General features: G+C 42.3%; 1 protein-coding gene across 3 annotated transcripts in view; it reads left to right on the forward strand.

Annotated features, from left to right (window-relative positions):
- The window catches only part of SLC24A2 (solute carrier family 24 member 2), a 148,665-nt gene extending 135,137 nt beyond the window's left edge, over positions 1 to 13,528 (forward strand). For all 3 annotated transcript variants that reach the window (XM_075280017.1, XM_075280037.1, XM_075280026.1), the window contains 3 exons: positions 9,304 to 9,393; positions 12,165 to 12,331; positions 12,433 to 13,528. In XM_075280017.1, the coding sequence (XP_075136118.1) occupies positions 9,304 to 9,393; positions 12,165 to 12,331; positions 12,433 to 12,682 (507 nt within the window). In that variant the 3' untranslated portion in view covers positions 12,683 to 13,528. The remainder of the gene's footprint in view (positions 1 to 9,303; positions 9,394 to 12,164; positions 12,332 to 12,432) is intronic.
- Positions 13,529 to 22,149: the final 8,621 nt, after the last annotated feature.

A 22,149-nucleotide genomic window follows, 5' to 3' on the forward strand; every position in this document is an offset into this window, starting at 1 on the left:
GGTGGTCCCTGCAGAAGAATGGTCCAAATTGCAAGATCCAATGGACCGCCGCGTGGAAGGCTCTCTTCTGCCCAAGCTTCGGTAGGGATTTCTGCCAGCGAGGTGGTGGCAAAACTTCGTTCTGACCTTTCTTCTCTGGAAAAAGATATTGACTCAGAGATTCACCGTGATGACCTCCTGACATCCATGTTAGACATCTCCCTGATGGTCGACTTTCTATCTGAAGCGACCTTTTATCAAACGAAGCTGGCATCCAGAGCTATGGCTCTATCTACCGCGGCCAGACGTCCGCTATGGTTGAAACCCTGGAGAACAGATAACCCCTCCAAATTTAGTCTTTGTGCTCTTCCTTTTGAGCCAGGGAAGCTATTCGGGAAGGAGCTGGACCGGATAATGGAGGGACTCTCTGATTCAAAGGGGAAGAACCTCTCTCAGCCCCGGTGGAAGACAAAGATCCTCCTTTCTTGGGCGTGGATTCCCAAAAGGAAGCTCTCGAGGACAAATGCCCCCCGGCTCCCAGTCCAGAGGCAGAGGTCGAGGGTCCTCTCGCGACCCTGAGAAGAAAAGATCTTTCTGACTATCCCGCCCCCTCCCCCTGTGTTCCTGCGGTGGTAGGCGGTCGCCTCTCTCAACACGTGTCCGCCTGGTCCCATCATATTCCTCCCTTCCACCAGAAAAATATGTAAGAACCCGCCTTCTTCAGGGCACCAGGCAACTTCATCTAGAAAATTCTGCCCAGGAATACGTGGACAAAGCAACATTGGAACCGGTTCCCCGTTCAGACACGGTCAAGGTGTCTATTCTCCGGTATTCCTAGTACCAAAGTCATCAGGCGGATGGCGTATGATCATCGATCTCAGATACTTGAATCGATTTATCCACAAGGTACAGTTCCATATGGAGACCATCAGATCGGTCCTCCCTTTTCTACATACCGGAGATTACTTCATCACCTTGGACCTAAGGGACGCATACCTCCACATACCCATTTATTCTCCTCACAGGAGATTTCTAAGAATTGCTGTATACCTAAAAGGAAAATGATATCATTTCCAGTTTACGGCCCTCCTATTCGGCCCCCCCACACCTTCACAAAGGTAGTGGCTCCGGTTGCAGCCGCCCTGCGCCTCTAAGGGATATTCATAGTCCCGTATCTAGACGACTGTCTCTTAAAAGCCCGGTCGAGGGAGGTTCTCGCCACACAGTTGGATTTCACAGTGGCTTTCCTAAACGAGCTGAGCTGTCTAATAAACTGGCAGAAGTCAGTAGTGGTTCCATCTACCCGGATTCAGTTCCTGGGATTTATTCTGGATTATCTCAGCATGACAATCTCCCTGCCTCCTCCTCGGAAGGAGAAGATTGGTCAAGCGGCTCATCACCTATCCACTACCCGGATGGTTACTATCAGGGCGGCCATGAAAGTCCTAGGTCTCATGTCCGCAGCCATCGAGGCAGTTCCGTGGGCTTTATGGCGCATGCGCCCCTTACAAATGGAGATCCTGAGAGTCTGGAACCGCAGTCCTTCAGGACTACAGAAGCCTATCCAGTTATCTATCAGAACCCGTTGATCACTGGCTTGGTGGTCCTATCTGAAAGACGGTAAGTCTCCCTCACAGGATGGAGCGCACATCTAGGGGAGACCCAGGTACGAGGTACCTGGAACCAGTTGGAGAGTGTGCAATCATCCAATTGGCGCGAGCTTACTGCAGTTCACCGTGCTTTTCTGACGTTTGCACCCCACTTGCAGGGCAAAGCTCTGAGAGTAAGGACAGACAACTTAACAGTGATCCAATGCATCAACAAACAGGGGGGAACCAGATCCCCCTCTCTCCTGCAGGTGGATGCCCTGTCAATACCTTGGAGGTTCAAACTGGCATACGTTTTTCCTTCGATTCCCATGATTCCGAAGGTATTAGCAAAACTCAGGCAGGACCAGACTTCGGATATAGTGATCATGCCGCTCTGGCTGAAAAGGGCATGGTTTACCCACCTCATTCTGATGAGTCGAGGGACCTACTGGAGGTTTCCACAAGTCCAAAACCTGGTAACTCTAAACAGACAGCTCTGCCAGGACCTGGACAGATTCAACTTCACTGCCTGGAGGTTGACCGTACCGTATGTGGAGCTAGAGGATTGTCCCAGGGCATTCTAAGAACTTTGGCCCATTCAAGAGCAGAATCAACTAACCAGAGCTATCAAAGGATCTCCCGGATATTTCAAAATTGGTGTGCGGATAGGCATCTTAACAACTGCCATCTAGTCTGTCTTGTAATTCTTACAAAGCAGCCTGGAGAAGGGGTTAACATCACTAACCTTGAAGGTTCAGGCTTCAGCTCTTTCTGCTCTCCTGGGGACCCAGTTATCACAAGATCCTCTAATTAAGCAATTCCTCAGAGGGGCCTCTAGGCTCCGCCCCCAGATAAGCCTCCGGTCCCTAAGTGGGACCGGGCTGCAGTTCTGCATGGGCTTTGCTCTCCCCCCTTTGAACCCTTGTCTGAAGTGGATTGGAAATACCTGTCTTACAAGGTTACCTTCCTGTTGGCAATAACCTCCGCAAAGAGGGTTGGAGAATTACAGGCTCTGGCAGCCTCTGAAACTTTCATTACCTTCTTCCCTGATAGGGTACAACTTAGGTTCGTCCAGGGATTTTTGCCAAAAGTGCCTACCTTTCGTAATATCAACCAGATAATTTCCCTATCGGCCTTTTTTCCCTCTCCCACTTCTGAGTGGGAGGAAAGGATGCACAAGCTGGACTTGGTCAGAGCATTACGCATTTACCTGGATTGTACAGCTTCTTTCCGAAGGTTGGAGAATCTGTTAATCAATGTCTATGGCCACAACAGAGGCGTCAAAGCATCAAAAGTAACCTTGTCAAGATGGATCAGGGAGGCCATCATCTACTCCCTTCACGCCCAGGACCTTCCTGTGCCGGAGTTCGTATGTGCCCACGCTACCAGAGCGGTGTCAACTTCCTGGGCAGAAAGACGCTCTCTCTCCCTAGAACAGATATGTGCCGCTGCCTCCTGGAGTTCGCAGCTGACCTTTGCCAGGCACTATAGACTGGACTGGCGCTCTTCGGACTCTCTAGCCTTCGGGCATTCTGTCTTGGCATCAGTTTGCCAAGATCACCCCCCCTAGTCGGGGTTATACTTGCTAAATCCCCATCTTGTGCTGCTGTTGGGCATAGGGGGAATGGAAGATTATAAAGATAATCTGTTTTCCCTTAGCCCAAACAGCAGCACAAGGCTCCCTCCCATTTATTATTGTAATATTATGTTATCGTATATTGCTATACTCTTGGATTAACACAGGAGGGAGGAGGTCTCTCGGCCTCTTATAGGGGAAAGTTCTGTTAGCTACTTAAAAGTTCCACCTGTCCTAACAGCACACAGGGGCAGGAATACCCCATCTTGTGCTGCTGTTTGGGCTAAGGGAAAACAGATTATCTTTATAATCTTCCATTGCAGTCTGTGTGGCGTTTTATATATATATATATTGAGGCTGGCCATAGGCTTCCAGCTGTCATAATGACAGCAATCTCACTTTTACACCAATAAAAGCAGTTTGCTAGTAGGGACTGGCCCTGGTGGGTGCAACTAATTTGGGGGGCTATAGTGCAGTGCAATTCCCACAGTCAGAGTAAACTATGATCACAGGCATTAGTTCCAGATCTCCATCGTACAATACAGTGTAGACCCAATAGCTATGACGGCCACTCTGCAACAGAGACCCCACAACCACTGTAATAGTATGTCAGATGTTGGGAAGGGGTTAATCTTATGAGTGAGGGCCAGAGTGAGGAGCAGGAATTAGTGGATAGTGAAAAATAAGCTCCCCCCCCCCCCCCCCCCGCTAGTATTGAGTCACTCAGCAATCAATAAATGCTTACTCATTGATAGGACCATCGGTTGACATTCATAGCTCTTTTGACTCTAAGGGGGCATTCACATGGAGTAATTTGGCGCTGATTCTGACATGATAACTCACAGCTTTTTTTCCCCATTGAGTTTAATGGGTTCCGCACGGAAAACGGAACTCATTGAAGTCAATGGGAGGCTTTCTTTCCACGCAGATTCAGATGCGAGTTATCGCGTCAGATTCAGCGCCAAATTACTCCGTGTGAATGCCCTCTAAGGTTTTAGTTGGTAACAGAAATAAAGAATATTGATTTCAACCGTTCTTTCAGACAATAGTTTGAAAACTGATATTAAAACTGATGAAAAATATTTGACACACTAATGGAAATTGGTGTTAAAAATTGACAGTTTCATCAATAATTAACCCCTAGGTGTCAAGCACCATAATAATTCAAATCTGTGGTTATTCTGTCCCCCAAAGCATCTGCATAGGCTGACTTCCTACATATAATTGCAATACACATGTGTTGTAGTGTATACAATTTAACCAGCGATCAGAATATCACTGATTCAAGTCCCCTAGTGAAAATAAAAAAAATGTAAAAAATAAAATCAATGTTAAAAAAAAGCCTCCAAATTGCCCCTTTCCAAAATTATGAGTTATGTAAAAAAAAAAATCTAAAATCTAATAAAAGCAATACATATTTAGTATCTTGTATCCATAACAACCCATACAATAAAACTGAAACTTGATTTAAACTGCACGGTGAATGTCATGAAAGAAAATACTTGGAAAAAAATGTCAGAAGTAATGATTTTTCCCCATCTCGACTCAATAAATAAAAAGTAAACAGAAATTAATATGTACCCCAAAACAGTACTAATTAAAAGCAAAGCTTGCCTCACAAAAAATGAGTCCTTAACCAAAAACACCACCTGCAGCAAGAAGGGAGATACTAGGAAAAAGGTAGGGAATTTGGTGTATCCAACGCACTTCGCACAGCTTACATATTCATTTTCCACCATCCACTTTTCATTCACATCTTGTGCTCAATACACCCCTTGATAAATTCTTAGAGGGGTGAAGTTTATTGGTACCTCAGTGGCTTTTTTTGATTTTGGTTCAAAAAACCACAACAAATTCCGCTACAAAAAAAGCTTTGTTTCCGCTACGTGGGTCTTTAGCCTAACAGTTTCCTCTGCATACTTTCTGCTTACACTATACTTATAAGGATGCAGCCAGTGTTTTCATAGATATTATTGACATGCTGCGATTTCTAAAAACGCAACGATATTAAGCTACACCTAGGGCTTGAACACAAATACATTTTAATGTTAGAATAAATAAACTTAGATTTTAAATGTCTATTCAGATTAGTCGGTGCAATGCTGCAGCATTCTACCAATAATAGTGTAATACACTATTCGAATTATAGTAACATACATAAGTAATATTCCTTGGGGATTTTAAGGTGAAGGCCCGATGTTGTGAAAAAGCTTTTTTTGTATTTTTTGTTGCATTTCTTTTGTAGCCACTCTTCCAAAAAATGCAAAATCTGCAACAAAAAAAGAAGCTTTTCCACAATGTTGTGTCTCAGCTTAAGAGCTGAGACAAAGCAAGGCTTCTTTCTCTAGTCTAGCCAGAGCTAATCTTTGAGCTCATTTATCCAGGGACAACATATAATGTACAGGAATCCAAAATCTGATATTGTATAGAATCAGATTACAAAACACAAGACCTATCCAGCCCTTAGCATGTGTATGAAGACACAAACATATGTTTTTAAAAAGACTCGAATGACTAATCAATAAACATTTACAAATCACATGATAAAAACCAATACAATAGAAAAATGATACAGGGTACATACAATGAAAACAGTAATAGAAACCATAGGCATAGTCAGTAACATGATAACGCAGCACAGAAATAAATAAACTTAATACATTTAATAATGAAGAATTCAATCATGCCTGTGGTTTAAGCTTAGTGGAATAGAAGTGTTCAACACCCAGCAGGCTTTATGATCGGGTAATTTCTTAAGATGTTCCCCTTCTTTAGGAGAATGATTAATCAGTTGACGTCCCTGAACCAAGAAATTAGAAGAGTTACCATAATGTACCTGTGTAAAAATATGGGAGACATCAAATATATTTCTAATTTAATTTTAACCAGTATCAGACAAAAAATTTGATGGTATTGTGAAGTAATATACAATTATGAAATAACTGTTATTTTTTATTTTCCAGTAGGCTTTCTAAAGAGACATCTTTTGTATTTTAGTATATTTAAGTCTTTTTGGGTCTCAGGACCAGCCAGTGTACTTAAGCACCTATCCATAAGATAATTGATAAGACAGATCACAATTCCTATATTCTAATTACCAGATATCGTTAATGCTCAGATTCACTCCAGCTACCAGACACCCATTTCCTAATGCTTATTTTCTCATTTCCTTTTAAGAAATCTAGAATAGATAGGCACTTTAAGGGTCCATTCACACTGAGTTTTTTGGTGAAGATTTTGGCGATGAATCTGTATCAGAATCCACGTGGAAAAAACGCCTCCCCATAGAGTTCTATGGGTTCTGCTAGCTTTTTTTCTAGCGGAAAAAAAGCTTCCCTCAGGCAGATTCCGCCTGCAAAAACCAACGCAGTCAATGGGAGGCGGAAAATCAACGTAGTGAATTTGGACACAGAAATGGCAAAAACCGTGTGGAAAAACCACTAGCGGGTTTTTCAAGGTCCATACACTGTGCTGGAGGAAAAAAACATTTCCTAATTCCTGAGGCGGATTTTTTCCTTGCCAAAAAACTCTGTGTGCATGGACCGTTAGATGAAGTGGCATGTAGTCAAATGAAACATTGCAGTGAAAATGTTTGGGTTTTTTTTCTACAGCGTTTTCATTGAGTTTTTGTTACTTTTTCTCTGTTATATTATCCTAAAATGAACACACTGCATTTTTCGAAAACTTTGCTGGGACGGTTTCGGTTCGGTTTGCTGGTGTTTTCTTTCCCTCTGTTTTCCCTCAGCAGACAAAAACGCTACCTTTCCGTAACATGGGGCCATTTCCTTATAGTCACTCATGTGCTCACTCATCCACACACTAAATGTAGAATATTATATTTATTCGGTAATCATTGAAATTTATTCTGCTCCAAGTAAAGCCCCTGCTACAAAAACACTTCTTATTTCATGTGCAACTTGAATTTACAGTAGTGTTGTGTGAATGCAAATGATAACCCTTTGTTTTTAGCTTATGAACCATTTTATAACATCATCTTATTTTATCATGTAGCCCTCTAATGACTGCAGCGAGACATTAATTCAATATAAGCATGAGAATAAAATGATACCCTTCTGCTGTATACAGTCCTATGAAAAAGTTTGGGCACCCCTATTAATCTTAATCATTTTTAGTTCTAAATATTTTGGTATTTGCAACAGCCATTTCAGTTTGATATATCTAATAACTGATGGACACAGTAATATTTCAGGATTGAAATGAGGTTTATTGTACTAACAGAAAATGTGCAATATGCATTAAACCAAAATTTGACCGGTGCAAAAGTATGGGCACCTCAACAGAAAAGTGACATTAATATTTAGTAGATCCTCCTTTTGCAAAGATAACAGCCTCTAGTCGCTTCCTGTAGCTTTTAATCAGTTCCTGGATCCTGGATAAAGGTATTTTGGACAAACAATTCAAGTTCAGTTAAGTTAGATGGTCGCCGAGCATGGACAGCCCGCTTCAAATCATCCCACAGATGTTCAATGATATTCAGGTCTGGGGACTGGGATGGCCATTCCAGAACATTGTAATTGTTCCTCTGCATGAATGCCTGAGGATTTGGAGCGGTGTTTTGGATCATTGTCTTGCTGAAATATCCATCCCCGGCGTAACTTCAACTTCGTCACTGATTCTTGAACATTATTCTCAAGAATCTGCTGATACTGAGTGGAATCCATGCGACTCTCAACTTTAACAAGATTCCCGATGCCGGCATTGGCCACACAGCCCCAAAGCATGATGGAACCTCCACCAAATTTTACAGTGGGTAGCATGTGTTTTTCTTGGAATGCTGTTTCTTTTTGGACGCCATGCATAACGCCTTTTTTATAAGCAAACAACTCAATTTTTGTTTCCAAAATGAAGCTGCCTTGTCCAAATGTGCTTTTTCATACCTCAGGCAACTCTATTTGTGGCGTACGTGCAGAAACGGCTTCTTTCTCATCACTCTCCCATACAGCTTCTATTTGTGCAAAGTGCGCTGTATAGTTGACCGATGCACAGTGACACCATCTGCAGCAAGATGATGCTGCAGCTCTTTGGAGGTGGTCTGTGGATTGTCCTTGACTCTTCTCACCATTCTTCTTCTCTGCCTTTCTGATATTTTTCTTGGCCTGCCACTTCTGGGCTTAACAAGAACTGTCCCTTTGGTCTTCCATTTCCTTACTATGTTCCTCACAGTGGAAACTGACAGGTTAAATCTCTGAGACAACGTTTTGTATCCTTCCCCTGAACAACTATGTTGAACAATCTTTGTTTTCAGATCATTTGAGAGCGGGCTGTCCATGTTCGGCGACCATCAAACTTAACTGAACTTGAATTGTTTTGTAGAAAGAAATGGTCCAAAATACCTTCATCCAGGATCCAGGAACTGATTAAAAGCTACAGGAAGCGACTAGAGGCTGTTATCTTTGCAAAAGGAGGATGTACTAAATATTAATGTCACTTTTCTGTTGAGGTGCCCATATTTTTGCACCGGTCAAATTTTGGTTTAATGCATATTGCGCATTTTCTGTTAGTACAATAAACCTCATTTCAATCCTGAAATATTACTGTGTCCATCAGTTATTAGATATATCAAACTGAAATGGCTGTTGCAAACACCAAAATATTTAGAACTAAAAATGATTAAGATTAATAGGGGTGCCCAAACTTTTTCATAGGACTGTATGTACATTCATTGCCTGGTACTAGAAAACCTTATCCTGTCTGAATGGAAATGAAAAACACAACAGAGACTGCAACATCAAAGGGATAATTGTGCACACACCGGTACAGCTACAGATGCACAATAAAGCTGAACATTTTCCACAATAGTCTATGCATTGACCATACGGTCTGTCTGGCAAATCACTGAACTTACTGCTGCTTCTAGAACATTTGGAGAGCTGTTACACGTACACGAAGAACTCATTGTTATGGAGATCATCCCAGGAAAAATGCATTGTAGATAAATATTGGATGATAAATATGTTAGCTATTTAGCATAATGGTTGATTTACATAGAGTAAATAATCATTTTTCTTATTGCATGAGATTTGAGACTCATGAAGAATAGTAAGTGTTATTCAATACCCAGGATGCAATCTTACTGTAATCTACTGTGTATGTGTAGCCTGTTTCATTAATTACTTTAACTTGTTTCTTTTTATACAGTCATCAAGAAAATTTTTCCCCATAACATTTTTCGGATCAATTGGCTGGATTGCAGTTTTTTCTTATCTAATGGTGTGGTGGGCACATCAGGTGAGCATATATATAAGGAATGGAAACATTGCTCTTTTGATTATATAGCATAGAGATATAGTAATCCACTAACACCTGCCACATACAAAGAACATCTACCTGTCATCACATTTTTTTTACAAAGTCTTTATTATTGTTGTTTTTGTTGCTGTCGAATGTGTGCTTTCTTGTGATTTTCACAAATTGCGCAGTACTACAAATTGCGTTGTTACAACAATATTGTGGTTGAATGCACTATACACGTCAGAACAGTGAGGGGGCATTCATACAGAGTAACGCGGCGCTGATTCTGGCACGATAACTCGTGTAAGAATCAGTGCTGCAAAACGGACTCACATTGACTTCAATGGGTTCCATTTAACGCGCATAACACATTGAAATCAATGGGAGGCTTTTTATTCCAATGTGCTACGCACCTTAAACGGAACCCATTGAAGTCAATGGGATTCTGTTTTGCGGTGCTGATTCTTACGCGAGTTATCGTGCCAGAGTCAGCATCACGTTACTCCGTGTGAATGCCCCCTGATTCTCAACCTTTGGTACATGAAAAGAGGTAGGCATCAGCTGAGGGCTACAGGGTGGATCTCCTCTACAGCACCTGGTTGTCTATGCTGAATAAACAAATAGCTTCTAACAGCTTTTGATCTATGATCTGATGAGTGAAAAGCTGGACGGAAACTAAAAACCCCCAAGAACTATTAACATGAGTCTGCCACAGATACCCCCATAAGCAAAAGGATTTGCTTGTTGTGCTATGTGCTTCAGTTTTTTTTCACTTAAGATTAGCAACAGAATCTTTTTTTTTTAATGTAGATTGTGAGCCCCACATAGAGCTCACAATGTACATTTTTTTCCCTATCAGTATGTCTTTTTTTTTGGAACGTGGGATGGAAATCCATGCAAACACGGGGAGAACATACAAACTCCTTGCACATGGTTTTTTTTTTTTGCCCTTGGTGGTATTTGAACACCAGGACTCCAGTGCTGCAAGGCTGCAGTGCTAACCACTGAGCCACCGTGTGGCCCCCTAAGATTAGCAACAGAATCTGTCACATGACAGACACCACAGTATCACAGTTGGCGGTACTCTGTTGCAATTTTCTTTTTCATGAGAGACTACTTGGCTTGAAAAGATTGAGTCACTTAAAGTCAAACAGCTGTGATTTAAAATTGCTCCTGTAGGAGTGATAAGAGCTAGCTTCTCCATGCAAAAGTTATTGTCTGGGAGGTCCTCTTTGATAAGGGAAACTTTTAGGTCTTTTATCATCACTTTGAACAGCAAAATTTAGCTCTTTATGGTTATTACAATGAAATGAATATAATTTATGAATCACAATGTGGTAACAGAACTTGCTCCCCTGCCAGCCCCTCCCTTCACCTTCATCACAAAGGTCTGCAGTGCCAGTAGGGAGCCTAGCTAGTGATAACAGAAGCAGTTTATAGTCCTCTAGTCTTCTAAACTACTGGTTAATTTACAAATGGACTAGGGGTCCATAAAATAAGCCATACCGAATATAAAACCATATGATATGAAGCAACAGAAGAAATATAAGAAGCAAAATTTACATTTTAGGGCCTGTTCACACGGAGTAAACGCGTGTGTATTTTGGCAAAATACACGTGTAAAAAATGCACGTGTAAAAATAAGACTCTTATTGACTTCAATTACATATTTTTACACGTGTAAAAAAACACGTCAAAATACACATCAAAATACACATTAAAATACACGTGTAATATGTCATTGAAGTCAATGGGAGTCTTATTTTTACACGTGTATTTTGCCAAAATATACGCACGTTTACTCTGTGTGAACGGGCCCTTACATATTATATTCAATTTTTTTAACAAATAAGGCTACTTTTTTAGCCTTATGTGTCCTGAAAAAACATGGTAAAAACAGTTAAAGGGGTTGTCCCATCACAAGGATCCTATCTACACTGCTTGTTAATGTGGATTTAAGACTTTTCCTAAATACACTGCTTCAGCAAAACTGCTTTGTTTGTCCACTATCTTACTTTATTCAATTCATTGTTGACACAGCCCTTGACTTATCTGCTCAAAAGTCAAGTGACGTAGCTGCCTGCTCTCAGGGGGGAGGGAGGAGGGGCTAAATGCACGGGAGCGAGCCTGTGTTTCTAGCTATTCCTGTGTCTTTGTCCTGTGACCTAGCTTCCTGCTCTCAGATAAAGGAGGGGGGAAATGAGTGCTGCTTTCTTATATAGAACAGTCTAAATCCTAGTGGGCTAAAGGACCTGGTCCCTCTGCTCACTAGGATTTAGCCGACTCTATATAGATTCTATATTATAGAGCAAGCTAAATCCAAGTGTTATAGGACCTTTGATGACATCACAGGTCCTTCAGTCGTCCCATAGGATCACGCTATGTGGTGGGCGGAGCTAAACTGGAGGTAGTCGGACAGTATGGCTTTGCATAGGAAACCCCGTCCACCAATGACGCAAGAAACCAGGAAGAAAGAAGATTTTACAGCAGCGAAGACTGGTGAGTATGCGACGTGGGAATACCCCTTTAAGATATGCAAAGCCATTGAAAGTATATTGCTGTGTAAAGCAATGCATACCAAAAGTACAAAACTTGGCCTGAGTGTTGGGGCATCAATGACCCTTTTTCTGGAAAGGATTAAACATCAAATGCAAAATGTGCCAAAAAAAAATAATATACTTTTACATTTGTGCAAAAAAAATTTAATAAAACTGTTTATACTATATTTATACTATATACACTGAATTACTAAATATGATTTACTTCAGGTAGGAGAAACTATTGGCATAACAGAAGAGATCATGGGACTCACAATATTAGCCGCTGGTACTTCTATTCCAGACCTTATAACAAGCGTCATTGTTGCACGCAAAGGCCTAGGAGATATGGCAGTATCAAGTTCTGTAGGGAGCAACATCTTTGACATCACAGTTGGGTAAGTAGTTGTCCTAATTTTTTATTTTATTTTTTTTTGTTACAGCTGCATATGTTATTGTAATAATATGTTATTACATAGTTTTTTTGGTTTCCCAACAGTCTCCCAATGCCGTGGCTCCTATTCGCTATGTTTAACAACTTTAATCCTGTGACAGTCAGCAGCAACGGACTCTTCTGTGCGATTGTCCTCCTTTTCATTATGCTGCTATTCGTCATCTTATCCATCGCTTTTTGCAAGTGGAGAATGAACAAGATCCTAGGATGCATGATGTTTGGTCTTTATTTTGTTTTCCTGGTCATCAGTGTCCTTCTTGAGAACCGCGTTATAGTATGTCCAGGTTCTCTCTAGAGTTTGTGTTGAGGAACTCTGAAATTGATGCTTGTGAAGTCAAAGGGCAGCAGGGCTTCACCCCCAGCAGGCCAAAAGCATGGTCGGCGTGCACTCTGAAATAATTTCTTCTAAGATTATAAATCAACTTGTGACTCCTATAAGGGAGATTTTAGGATCTAGAGAAACTGTACATTTTCTAATGCACACTGTATTACTCTCTTTACATATGATATATATACATAAATATATTAATATGCAGGTAATATTCAACAAAGAGAGCTATTAGATAAAAATGGGATTTACTTATAGTAAATAATATCAGTGCATTGGAATTCATATTTGTCCACTAGATTTGAATAGAGTGAGCACCCCATTCTGTCACCATGGCTGTATTTCAACACTTCTCTGCCTGTAGAGTAGTCTGGACGAAGTGTTGTGGAACAAAAGATGTATTTAACTTCACTCAGTAGTATAGAAAACAATTGTGAAATGAATACAATGAAAATGTGACAAATCGGATTCTGGGTATGAAGTGCACACAAAAGATTTTGGCTTACTCAATGTGTAGAGTACTCTATTTTTACTTACTATATATTATGGATGGCAGTATTGCAGCGCTACACTTAACAGAACAAATGAGTGTAATGTATCTTAGCCCGAAAGCACTTACAAATAAATTCAGGATCTTCATGGGAGTGGTAAGACCGCCTGAATAATAATAAGAATAATAAGAATAACAGACTTATGATCAGAATTTCTGTAACACAGTCTTGTGATTTCATGTACCAACTCAAAGTAACAGTTTGTAGTTCTGTTCTGATTTCAAGGCTGAAGAATATCTATAAAATAATAAACATATATATTAAGGCTTAGCAATGAGTGGGATATTTTTTTTTGTGTTACTTTGTAAGGAAAGACCTACAGGAGAAGTACCATAGAAAAACATTTTCAGTAATTAAAATATCAGTTGCCGAACCTCCTTCTCACTGGGTCCTTTACCTCTAAAGGGGTTAAAGCAGCAGGATATGTTCCACTGCATTTCTTCAAGTGGTTTTCCGGTCTCACCTTCCCTCCTGTCTCCTCTCCACTTATTTTCCTGGTCAGAGGAATTTATCAACCTATCTATGCTAGTTTTCTGGTTTAATTGTGGTGCACATTGCACAATTGATGCATCACATTCCCCTCTGCGCCTCGTTTGCCAATTTTCTTTTTTGTGAAAAGTGAACAAAATAGGAAAGAGAGCAGGCCAGTATGGGGTTGGGGATACTTATTTAGCTTAAATTTTGGCTCTGGTGCTTGGAAGTGCACCTGCTTTATTAAGAGGCCGGTGTCTCTTAGTAATTCAGAGCATTTAACCCCAGTCTTAATAAATTCCCCCCAACGCACCAGAAGCCTAATTTTCACAAACAACTGTCTAATATGACTTGCACCACATTTATCAATTTTCAGACACCTTTTACACTTAAAAAAAGTTATGGTTTCACAGTAAAGGATGGGTGACTTGGTGATTGAATGCAAACAATCAAGGTGACATGGCACGCCAATAATGCTAGTGCAGGGAAAGGAACTCACTCTGCTTATAGAAGAATAAAGTATCAGGAACACAAGTATAGTGAATCAAAGGAAAGCAGGTTTTATTATCAGGTCACAATCTGTGTGAAATAATTCTAACAATTTAGTCTATAATAGGCATTGATCAGACCACCAGATTGCCAAAGGTAAGGTAGCATGAATTGAAGAGTGGTAGAGCAATAGAAACTGTCAACTTAAATTCATACAATGGTGGTGAAAAGTAAGAATGCTATAAGTAGTGACACCATGTGCTGAACATGTGCTAAAATTGTGTCACATTTTTCGAAACCAACTAATAGGAGGTGTGAAGTTAGATTAGACAGTCTAATAATGCATCAGATTTATCATCCAGATGGAAGCATTGTGGCTCGGTGGTTAGCCTTGCAGCGCTGTAGTCCTGGGTTTGAATCCTGCCACGGACAACATCTGCAAGGAGTTTGTATGTTCTGCCCGTGTTTGTGTGGGTTTCCTCCCACACTCTAAAGACATACTGATGGGGAACAAAACAAAAAAATATTTACCATCCAGCATTGGACATTATGATAAATCTGCAACAGCTTGAACTGTACAGTTGTGATATTTATATGCATGCATATGTATATTCAACTAGTGATATGTCTGGAAATAATACAAGTAGAACAGCAAAACTTATTGTTATATGAAGGACCCCTTACCATTATTTTTGATGCTTTACACACACAGTAGACAGCAAGAAGCAGAAGACATCCCTTAATAGAGAAGCAATGGAAAAAATACAGAAATGCAGGATTTCTCAAAAAGGAGTCAAAATTTGTTAATAAATAGAGATGAGCGAACAGTGTTCTATCGAACTCATGTTCGATCGGATATTAGGCTGTTCGGCATGTTCGAATCGAATCGAACACCGCGTGGTAAAGTGCGCCATTACTCGATTCCCCTCCCACCTTCCCTGGCGCCTTTTTTGCTCCAATAACAGCGCAGGGTAGGTGGGACAGGAACTACGACACCGATGACGTTGAGAAAAGTAGGCAAAACCCATTGGCTGCCGAAAACATGTGACCTCTAATTTAAAAGAACAGCGCCGCCCAGGTTCGCGTCATTCTGAGCTTGCAATTCACCGAGGACAGAGGTTTCCGTCCAGCTAGCTAGGGCTTAGATTCTGGGTAGGCAGGGACAGGCTAGGATAGGAAGGAGAAGACAACCAACAGCTCTTATAAGAGCTAAATTCCAGGGAGAAGCTTGTCAGTGTAACGTGGCACTGACGGGCTCAATCGCCGCAACCCAGCTTTCCCAGGATCCTGAATGGAATACACTGTCAGTGTATTCCCGTATACCCGATATATACCCCCGATACCCGTTCCAACGGTGTGCCCCCCCACCTTCACCCCAGAAATACCCTGCAAGTCCCCTAGCAATAGAATTGGGGCTATATACACCCACTATTTTTGCTACTGCCATATAGTGCCATTGTCTGACTGGGAATTCAAAGAATATACTGGGGTTACGTGCACCCACAATTTTTACTACTGGTATACAGTGCCATTGTCTGACTGGGAATTCAAAGAATATATTGGGGTTATAAATACCCTCATTTCTTGCTACTGGTATATAGTGCCATTGTCTGACTGGGAATTCAAATAATATATTGGGGTTACATGCACCCACAATTTTTACTACTGGTATACAGTGCCAGTTTCTGACTGGGAATTCAAAGAATATATTGGGGTTACAAATACCCTCATTTCTTGCTACTGCCATATAGTGCCAGTTTCTGACTGGTAATTCAAAGAATATATTGGGGATACGTGCACCCACAATTTTTACTACTGGTATACAGTGCCATTGTCTGACTGGGAATTCAAAGAATATATTGGGGTTATAAATACCCTCATTTCTTGCTACTGGTATATAGTGCCATTGTCTGACTGGGAATTCAAAGAATATATTGGGGTTACGTGCACCCACAATTTTTACTACTGGTATACAGTGCCAGTTTCTGACTGGGAATTCAAAGAATATATTGGGGTTACAAATACCCTCATTTCTTGCTACTGCCATATAGTGCCAGTTTCTGACTGGTAATTCAAAGAATATATTGGGGTTATAAATACCCTCATTTCTTGCTACTGGTATATAGTGCCATTGTCTGACTGGGAATTCAAAGAATATATTGGGGTTACGTGCACCCACAATTTTTACTACTGGTATACAGTGCCATTGTCTGACTGGGAATTCAAAGAATATATTGGGGTTACAAATACCCTCATTTCTTGCTACTGCCATATAGTGCCAGTTTCTGACTGGTAATTCAAAGAATATATTGGGGATATGTGCACCCACAATTTTTACTACTGGTATACAGTGCCATTGTCTGACTGGGAATTCAAAGAATATATTGGGGTTATAAATACCCTCATTTCTTGCTACTGCCATATAGTGCCAGTTTCTGACTGGGAATTCAAAGAATATATTGGGGTTATAAATACCCTCATTTCTTGCTACTGGTATATAGTGCCATTGTCTGACTGGGAATTCAAAGAATATATTGGGGTTACGTGCACCCACAATTTTTACTACTGGTATACAGTGCCATTGTCTGACTGGGAATTCAAAGAATATATTGGGGTTATAAATACCCTCATTTCTTGCTACTGCCATATAGTGCCAGTTTCTGACTGGTAATTCAAAGAATATATTGGGGTTACGTGCACCCACAATTTTTACTACTGGTATACAGTGCCATTGTCTGACTGGGAATTCAAAGAATATATTGGGGTTATAAATACCCTCATTTCTTGCTACTGGTATATAGTGCCATTGTCTGACTGGGAATTCAAAGAATATATTGGGGTTACGTGCACCCACAATTTTTACTACTGGTATACAGTGCCAGTTTCTGACTGGGAATTCAAAGAATATATTGGGGTTACAAATACCCTCATTTCTTGCTACTGCCATATAGTGCCAGTTTCTGACTGGTAATTCAAAGAATATATTGGGGATACGTGCACCCATAATTTTTACTACTGGTATACAGTGCCATTGTCTGACTGGGAATTCAAAGAATATATTGGGGTTATAAATACCCTCATTTCTTGCTACTGCCATATAGTGCCAGTTTCTGACTGGGAATTCAAAGAATATATTGGGGTTATAAATACCCTCATTTCTTGCTACTGGTATATAGTGCCATTGTCTGACTGGGAATTCAAAGAATATATTGGGGTTACGTGCACCCACAATTTTTACTACTGGTATACAGTGCCATTGTCTGACTGGGAATTCAAAGAATATATTGGGGTTACAAATACCCTCATTTCTTGCTACTGCCATATAGTGCCAGTTTCTGACTGGTAATTCAAAGAATATATTGGGGATACGTGCACCCACAATTTTTACTACTGGTATACAGTGCCATTGTCTGACTGGGAATTCAAAGAATATATTGGGGTTATAAATACCCTCATTTCTTGCTACTGCCATATAGTGCCAGTTTCTGACTGGGAATTCAAAGAATATATTGGGGTTATAAATACCCTCATTTCTTGCTACTGGTATATAGTGCCATTGTCTGACTGGGAATTCAAAGAATATATTGGGGTTACGTGCACCCACAATTTTTACTACTGGTATACAGTGCCATTGTCTGACTGGGAATTCAAAGAATATATTGGGGTTACAAATACCCTCATTTCTTGCTACTGCCATATAGTGCCAGTTTCTGACTGGTAATTCAAAGAATATATTGGGGATACGTGCACCCACAATTTTTACTACTGGTATACAGTGCCATTGTCTGACTGGGAATTCAAAGAATATATTGGGGTTATAAATACCCTCATTTCTTGCTACTGCCATATAGTGCCAGTTTCTGACTGGGAATTCAAAGAATATATTGGGGTTATAAATACCCTCATTTCTTGCTACTGGTATATAGTGCCATTGTCTGACTGGGAATTCAAAGAATATATTGGGGTTACGTGCACCCACAATTTTTACTACTGGTATACAGTGCCATTGTCTGACTGGGAATTCAAAGAATATATTGGGGTTACAAATACCCTCATTTCTTGCTACTGCCATATAGTGCCAGTTTCTGACTGGTAATTCAAAGAATATATTGGGGATACGTGCACCCACAATTTTTACTACTGGTATACAGTGCCATTGTCTGACTGGGAATTCAAAGAATATATTGGGGTTATAAATACCCTCATTTCTTGCTACTGCCATATAGTGCCAGTTTCTGACTGGGAATTCAAAGAATATATTGGGGTTATAAATACCCTCATTTCTTGCTACTGGTATATAGTGCCATTGTCTGACTGGTAATTCAAAGAATATATTGGGGTTACGTGCACCCACAATTTTTACTACTGGTATACAGTGCCATTGTCTGACTGGGAATTCAAAGAATATATTGGGGTTATAAATACCCTCATTTCTTGCTACTGCCATATAGTGCCAGTTTCTGACTGGTAATTCAAAGAATATATTGGGGTTACGTGCACCCACAATTTTTACTACTGGTATACAGTGCCATTGTCTGACTGGGAATTCAAAGAATATATTGGGGTTATAAATACCCTCATTTCTTGCTACTGCCATATAGTGCCAGTTTCTGACTGGGAATTCAAAGAATATATTGGGGTTACGTGCACCCACAATTTTTGCTACTGGTATACAGTGCCATTGTCTGACTGGGAATTCAAAGAATATATTGGGGTTATAAATACCCTCATTTCTTGCTACTGGTATATAGTGCCAGTTTCTGACTGGTAATTCAAAGAATATATTGGGGTTACGTGCACCCACAATTTTTACTACTGGTATACAGTGCCAGTTTCTGACTGGGAATTCAAAGAATATATTGGGGTTACAAATACCCTCATTTCTTGCTACTGCCATATAGTGCCAGTTTCTGACTGGTAATTCAAAGAATATATTGGGGTTACGTGCACCCACAATTTTTACTACTGGTATACAGTGCCATTGTCTGACTGGGAATTCAAAGAATATATTGGGGTTATAAATACCCTCATTTCTTGCTACTGGTATATAGTGCCATTGTCTGACTGGGAATTCAAAGAATATATTGGGGTTACGTGCACCCACAATTTTTACTACTGGTATACAGTGCCAGTTTCTGACTGGGAATTCAAAGAATATATTGGGGTTACAAATACCCTCATTTCTTGCTACTGCCATATAGTGCCAGTTTCTGACTGGTAATTCAAAGAATATATTGGGGTTATAAATACCCTCATTTCTTGCTACTGGTATATAGTGCCATTGTCTGACTGGGAATTCAAAGAATATATTGGGGTTACGTGCACCCACAATTTTTGCTACTGGTATATAGTGCCAATTTCTAACTGGGAATTCAAAATGCGCAAGGCTCCCGGAAAGGGACGTGGACGAGGCCGTGGGCGAGGTCGGGGGAATGGTTCTGGGGAGCAAGGTAGCAGTGAAGCCACAGGGCGTCCCGTGCCTACTCCTGTGGGGCAGCAAGCATTGCGCCACTCCACAGTGCCAGGGTTGCTTGCCACATTAACTAAACTGCAGGGTACAAACCTTAGTAGGCCCGAGAACCAGGAACAGGTCTTGCAATGGCTGTCAGAGAACGCTTACAGCACATTGTCCAGCAGCCAGTCAGACTCTGCCTCCTCTCCTCCTATTACCCAACAGTCTTGTCCTCCTTCCTCCCAAAATTCCCAAGCTTCACAGAACAATAACCCCAACTGTCCCTGCTCCCCAGAGCTGTTCTCCGCTCCTTTCATTGTCCCTCAACCTGCCTCTCCACGTCACGATTCCACGAACCTAACAGAGGAGCATCTGTGTCCAGATGCTCAAACACTAGAGTCTCCTCCATCTCCGTTCGATTTGGTGGTGGATGACCAGCAACCCACCCTCATCGACGATGATGTGACGCAGTTGCCGTCAGGGCATCCAGTTGACCGGCGCATTGTGCGGGAGGAGGAGATGAGACAGGAGTTGGAAGAGGAAGTGGTGGATGATGAGGACACTGACCCGACCTGGACAGGGGGGATGTCAAGCGGGGAAAGTAGTGTGGATGTTGAGGCAAGTGCAGCACCAAAAAGGGTAGCTAGAGGCAGAGGCAGAGGTCAGCAGCTTAGGCGAAGCCAGGCCACACCCGGAATCTCCCAAGATGTTCCAGTTCGTACCCAGCCCCGAAAAACTCCCACCTCGAGGGCACGTTTCTCGAAGGTGTGGAGTTTTTTCAAGGAATGCGCCGAGGACAGATATAGTGTTGTCTGCACAATTTGCCTCTCGAAATTGATTAGGGGCTCTGAGAAGAGCAACCTGTCCACCACTTCAATGCGCCGTCATTTGGAATCCAAGCACTGGAATCAGTGGCAGGCAGCAACGGCAGGACAAAGGCCGCCTGCCGTTCACGCCACTGCCACTGCCTCTGCCACTGCCTCTGCCTCTGCCACTGCTGACTGTGCTGGCGATGCACTCCAGAGGACGAGCCAGGACACCACTTCATCTGCCTCCGCCACTTTGTTGACTTCTCCCTCATCCTCCCCTGTTCCTGTCTTATCTCCTTCTCCTGCACCATCAAAGGCACCATCAGGCGCTTCTTTACAACAACCCACCATCTCTCAGACATTGGAGCGGCGGCAGAAATACACTGCTAACCACCCACACGCGCAAGCCTTGAACGCCAACATCGCTAAACTGCTGGCCCAGGAGATGTTGGCGTTCCGGCTTGTTGAAACTCCCGCCTTCCTGGACCTGATGGCAACTGCGGCACCTCGCTATGCCGTCCCTAGCCGTCACTACTTCTCCCGGTGTGCCGTCCCCGCCTTGCACCAGCACGTGTCACTCAACATCAGGCGGGCCCTTAGTTCCGCGCTATGCACAAAGGTCCACTTGACCACCGACGCGTGGACAAGTGCATGCGGACAGGGACACTACATTTCACTGATGGCACACTGGGTGAATGTAGTTGAGGCTGGGACTGCTTCCCAAACTGGCCCGGTGTACCTCGTCTCCCCGCCTAACATTCCTGGCAGGGACACGAGAAGAACACCCCCCTCCTCCTCCTCCGCCACCGCCTCCTCCTCCGCCACCGCCTCCTCCTCCGCTGTTAGATTGACCCCAGCTACGAGTTGGAAACGTTGCAGCACTGGCGTTGGTAGACGTCAGCAGGCTGTGCTGAAGCTGATCAGCTTGGGGGACAGACAGCACACTGCCTCCGAGGTGAGGGATGCCCTCCTCGATGAGACGGCAATATGGTTTGAGCCGCTGCACCTGGGCCCAGGCATGGTCGTTTGTGATAACGGCCGGAACCTGGTAGCAGCTCTGGAGCTTGCCGGACTCCAACATGTTCCATGCCTGGCCCACGTCTTCAACCTAGTGGTGCAACGTTTCCTAAAGAGCTACCCCAATGTTCCAGAGCTACTGGTGAAAGTGCGGCGCATGTGCGCCCACTTTCGCAAGTCGACAGTAGCCGCTGCTAGCTTAAAATCTCTCCAGCAACGCCTGCATGTGCCACAACACCGGCTTTTGTGCGACGTCCCCACACGCTGGAACTCAACGTTTCAGATGTTGAATAGAGTGGTTGAGCAGCAGAGACCTTTGATGGAATACCAGCTACAAAACCCTAGGGTGCCACAAAGTCAGCTGCCTCAGTTTCACATCCATGAGTGGCCATGGATGAGAGACCTTTGTGACATCCTACGGGTCTTTGAGGAGTCCACAAGGAGGGTGAGCTCTGAGGATGCGATGGTGAGCCTTACAATCCCGCTCTTGTGTGTTCTGAGAGAATCCCTGATTGACATCAGGGATAACTCAGATCACACAGAGGAGTTAGGGATAGCATCCGATCCGTCACAGCTGGAGAGTAGGTCCACACATCTGTCCGCTTCACTGCGTTTAATGGAGGAGGAGGAGGAGGAGGAGGAAGA

This window comes from Leptodactylus fuscus, chromosome 1 (genome assembly GCF_031893055.1).
Source record: "Leptodactylus fuscus isolate aLepFus1 chromosome 1, aLepFus1.hap2, whole genome shotgun sequence".
Classification (NCBI taxonomy): domain Eukaryota; kingdom Metazoa; phylum Chordata; class Amphibia; order Anura; family Leptodactylidae; genus Leptodactylus; species Leptodactylus fuscus.